The following is a 4942-nucleotide window of genomic DNA, read 5'->3' as shown; positions in this document are numbered from 1 at the left end:
GTACATGAACCCTCCCATTGAAGCCCCTGTGGTTTATAACTCTTCCAGAGTTAGACTCAGTGAGCTGAGGGCTATGTTTCCTGACCGGGTGATTCTTTTGCTGCTCCCTCTGGTCTCGGGTGGGTTTTCCTGCTCCTCACTGTAATGAGCCCGTCTTTCAATGTTTTGTATTTTTAGAATGGCTGAGATGACTGCAGGAAAAATCTTTCCTTTTTCGGACCCATTGGCAGCATTGAGCAATCTCTGGCCCCATGCCCCACATCTCCGTGTCATATCCAGCCCCCATTCTTAGTCCCACCAAACAGGCACCACCCAACCCCCTCCTTCCACCACCTCTGGCCATGGCTCCAATGTAGAGTTTGCATTACACGCCAACACCAGAAGGCTATTCAGCCCCTGATGGAATCATGACCAATCTGTACCTCAACTCTATTCACCCTTCATATCCTTTAATCCCCTTACCCAACAAAAATCAATCAGTCTTAGTTTGAAACTTTCCATTGATCCTCAGCCTCTGTGCCATTTTGGGAGAAGCCAATTTTCTCACACAAACCAATCTCAATCTGACCTCAGTTTAGGCTAAAGCTCTGCCTGTTCCCTTCCCCCGCTCCCCTCTTGCTCCCCCACCCTCAGAAACAGAAGCTATCTCTTACTTTGAAAAATCATCAGAAATCGTAATGAAACACAAAGCGTCAGCTCGCCAAGGATCAGGGTGTGGGCGGAAAGCTGATTGGAGCTTACTGACTGGTTTAAACTCGCACTTGTCCAATAATTCTCAAATATAAACGCAGCAAATTTTAAAGCTTTTGCACCCAGACTATAATTTTGAAACTGTTCAAAAAAAATCTTTATTTTAAAAATATTGGTGGTTTCCCTATGTTGCTTGTGCCATCCCTGTTGCTATGGTAGCAGTGCAGGCTTCCCACCAACACTCCAATGGCAAGGCCCAGCCAGGGTTGGGTTGGGGGAGGTGGGGGGATTTGAAGGGTCGGGGAGGGGGGTGGGGGTCAGCGTGTAAAACGCCACACCGGAGATGGGGGCTCCTCCATTTTAAATATTACCCACCCAGCAACAGACTCCAATAGATTCCTCATGTCCTTATATAAAATACATTATCTACAAATATATTAAATAAGCTTTAAAACATTCAGTTGCAAGAATAGGAATCGGTGCGAGGAATCACATCATGTCCTCCAGTACGTTCGGCTTGCGAACCCACTCCAGTGTTAATGGCTCTGAGGCGGCCATTATCATACACATGAACTGCTTGCCCGTTCTCTTGTCAATGGGGTAAATGGTGGTTGGTGTAAATCTCTTATTGCTCTCCACAAACTCGCAGAGGTCTTGGTAGATTTTGGGATACTCATGGCGCAGGAACACCCCTCGTATGCGGAGCTCCCGCTGTACATTGATGAAGCACACCTCCCGGGCTTTACGTCCCGACTCATCATCTTTCGCGATGTCAGTTGTCCCGGGAGGCGGGGTCAATATCAAGGTCTCCATCTCGTCATCGCCTTTAAAGACTTTCTTCTCGGGGCTGGTTGAAGCCAGGGCGATCTTTGCAAACCTTCGAACTGTTGGTGTCTGGAGGCGGGGCGAAGGGTTCTCAGGCACTTTCTGCCCCAGAGCTATCGATACATTCAGGAGGAAACATTCCTCGGAGTCGTACTGCCTGCCGGCCTCCTGTATTTCCTTCAGGTACTCCCTCAGGTGATCTGCATAGCCTTCCAGCTCCCTGACTGACAGGTAGGTGGGAGCGAGGAGCAGGCTTTCCAACCCATATTGTAGGAAGTTCTCGGCGGACCCCGGGTTGGGAAAGCCCAGGAATAGAACCCCCTTGCCCCTCGATAAGTAGCCCATCCTGGCGATGCGGGAGAAGGCCTTGTGGGCAGCCTGGTTCTCCCGGCAGCTGCGCAGCACACGCTTACAGGTGCTGCTGACTCGGCCGTATACGCAGGCCTCCTTGTGCATCTCCCAGTCGTCCTTCCGGCAGTTCCTGGAGCAGTAGTAGGTGTAGCAGCTGTGGCAGGACTTGAAGTAAAGGCGGGCATTGAAAAGTGTCTCCGTGAGGCCACACTTCAAGTTGGAGCACATCATGGTGTCCACGTCGTCCGAGCTGTGGTCCTGAGGAGGCCCATCGCATGGACTCGGGTAGCTGGGACTTCTGGACATGCCCAGGGAGTGAGTGTCAGGGCCTGGGCCAGCGCACATGGGGTGCACCTTCATCTTCTGAGGCTCTGTGGTGTGTACCAACACTGTCCTCACACCGTGGTCTCCAGAAAGGTCCTCACCTGCGATGAGCTTCCTGAGCTGGTCCACTAGTGTTTCCGAGTCACTGGGTTTCTGAGTGGCTGGCGTTTTGCATGTGTCGATGACTAGATCTGCCAGGACATCGTCCAGCTGCTGTTTGCCTGGCTGTTGCAAAGAGCCACTCGGGGAGCTAGCACCCGTCTCCTTTACATTGTCCAAATTGCAGGACAGCAGATCATTGAAGGAGGCACTGAGGCCATTGCCCCCGTCGAGCGCCTGCCGGCTCCGAGGCCTCCCACCAGCTTTGCCGGGCCCATTGGCTCTGAGATCATTGTCGGTGATGGTTATTTCAGGGGTGATGTACCATGACCGCCCCTGGGTGCCCCTGCCTCCATCCCCCTGCAGCTTCTCCGCGATGGAGCTCTCTGAGAGGGAAAGAGCAGCGTAACGCTGCGGCGAACGGGACAGGTTGACGACAGTGGGCTGACGCCTGCCCTCTGGGGAGCGGCCACGTTTCTCCTGCAAAGGCAGGGTCTCATAGCTGCGGCAGTTTGAGGAGGGGAACTCCCTGTGTCCGCTGGGGCTCAGGATGTTGTCCCAGGATTTGGAGTAGTGCCGTGAGTCAGAACCTAGCCTATGCTGGTCAATCCCATAATAGGAACCATGAGGGGAGAGTGACTCACCCTTGCCATCCCAGTAGGGAAGGTATTGAGAGATATAACCCTGGTGGCCATGGGCAGCTCGGTAGGTCCCCCAACAGTCATGGTAATGCATTGGTGAAGTGTATCTGTGCTGGGAATGTCTTGCCCGTTCCTCAGTGTAGTAGATATTGGGCTGGGCAGCTTGGCGGGAGAGACGCCTGATGTCAGGATAAGATTGCTCACTGAAGCTTGGCGTTGTCTGGATCAGTTGGGGAAGGCCCCTCCTGCTGTCGTCCCGGTAGTACTGGTGAGGTGAGCAGTTGTTGTGAGCTGCAAGAGTCCAGTAGTCGCCGCTGTACGACTCACTGGGCGAGTGGGTCCTCACCACCCGACGGTTGGCTGGCACGGTCAGGCTGCGTCCCGGCTGCGATTGCCAGCTGCCCTGCTTCTGCGGCGTCTTCCAGGTGCGAGAGGTAGGATTCAGCGCTGGGTCCTCGGGCTTCATATCCACACGGTACCGCACGTGTGCCCCTGAGCCAGGCTTGGCACCTTGGCACTCGTCATAGCTTTCGTAGCTATCACTGACATACAGAGGGGAGTACAGACTGGCGTCGCCCCGCTGTGGCTGCAGTTTGATGGGATGTACCTCATTCATCCGGGATTTTGCCATGTGAGGCGGCTCCCTCCTCGGAGAGGCCTCGGCCCTCTTGTGCGCGTCCCTGTGCGCACGCAGGGCTTCACGGCCCCTCCGGGATAACTCAGGCGAGCTCACCTCCACACGGACAGGTCGGTAGGTAGTCTTCACCCTCGGGGCACTCTTGGATCGGCCTCTCTTCTTCGCCTCTGGTCTGGAAGCCTCCCTGGGTTCCCCGGCATGAGTACACAGTCGGCTGGCAACCAGTTCAGGGGCCGAGGATCGAAGGTAGACCTGCCTCCCCAGTGAGTCCCAGGCGAGCTCAGGGCTGGTAGGCCGTTTGTCAGTCCGCCGGTATGAGTACTCCTCCATGGGGACTCCAGAGTCCGGCTGGCTGTCTAGTGACTGCAAGAAGTCAAAGCTTCTACACTGCCGCTTGTTAATGTACTGCTGCGTGTCCTGTAGAGAGCTGGGGCCGGAGGCATCACACTTGTGCTGGGCTTGATAGACTTTGGGCTCGCCTGGCATTGGGCTGACTTTAATCTCTCGATACACGGTTGATACCAGTATGTCCGGTGGGTCTGTCCGTGTCATCTTAAAGGAACGGTAATCTTTGCTGAATTCCCTCAGACCCTTTCACAATTGAATTGATCCTGCAACAACAGAAGCACAATTAACCTTTCGATTGTAAATTGCTGCTTTTTGTTGTAATATACTGGCCCTCTGTCAGTGAACTGACCCCCTGACAGTTTATCAGGCCTGTTTATACTGTGTAGGGCCTGTTGCAGTGTGTAGGGTCTGTGCAGTGTGTAGGGCCTCTGGTAGTTTGTCGGGCCTTTTGCAGTGTGTAGGGTCTGTGCAGTGTGTTGGGCCTGTATTACTGTATAGGTAGTTTGTCGGGTCAGGTTTTTTTTTATTCATTCATGGAATGTGGGTGTCACTGGCCAGGCCAGCATTTATTGCCCATTCCTAATTGCCCTTGAGAAGGTGGTGGTGAGCTGCCTTCTTGAATCTCTGCAGGCCATGTGGGGTAGGTACACCCACAGTGCTGTTACGAAGGGAGTTCCAGGATTTTGACCCAGCGACAGTGAAGGAACGACGATATAGTTCCAAGTCAGGATGGTGCGTGACTTGGAGGGGAACTTGTAGGTGGTGGTGTTCTCATGCATTTGCTGCCCTTGTCCTTCTAGTTAGTAGAGGTCGCGGGTTTGGAAGGTGCTGTCTGAGGAGCCTTGGTGCATTGCTGCAGTGCATCTTGTAGATGGTACACACTGCTGCCACTGTGCGTCAGTGGTGGAGGGAGTGAATGTTTGTACATGGGGTGCCAATCAAGCGGGCTGCTTTGTCGCGGATGGTGTCGAGCCTCTTGAGTGTTGTTGGAACTGCACCCATCCAGATAAGTGGAGAGTATTCCATC

At 53.8% G+C, this 4942-nt stretch overlaps 1 protein-coding gene across 1 annotated transcript; it reads right to left on the bottom strand.

The window, feature by feature from the left end:
- Window positions 1-701: 701 nt before the first annotated feature.
- Window positions 702-4147, bottom strand: ajm1 (apical junction component 1 homolog). Its single transcript, XM_068011972.1, has one exon. It carries the CDS (start codon window positions 4117-4119, stop codon window positions 1180-1182), a length of 2940 nt encoding a protein of 979 aa, XP_067868073.1. The 5' UTR covers window positions 4120-4147; the 3' UTR covers window positions 702-1179.
- Window positions 4148-4942: the final 795 nt, after the last annotated feature.

Source organism: Heterodontus francisci, chromosome 32 (genome assembly GCF_036365525.1).
Source record: "Heterodontus francisci isolate sHetFra1 chromosome 32, sHetFra1.hap1, whole genome shotgun sequence".
Classification (NCBI taxonomy): domain Eukaryota; kingdom Metazoa; phylum Chordata; class Chondrichthyes; order Heterodontiformes; family Heterodontidae; genus Heterodontus; species Heterodontus francisci.
The sequence above is the reverse complement of the archived record's forward strand: the minus strand, read 5'-3'. Positions and strand labels throughout refer to the sequence as shown.

Bases quoted from the DNA above. Each gene is read 5' to 3' on its own strand.
- ajm1 (XM_068011972.1), bottom strand. From the start codon at position 4,119: ATGACACGGACAGACCCACCGGACATACTGGTATCAACCGTGTATCGA.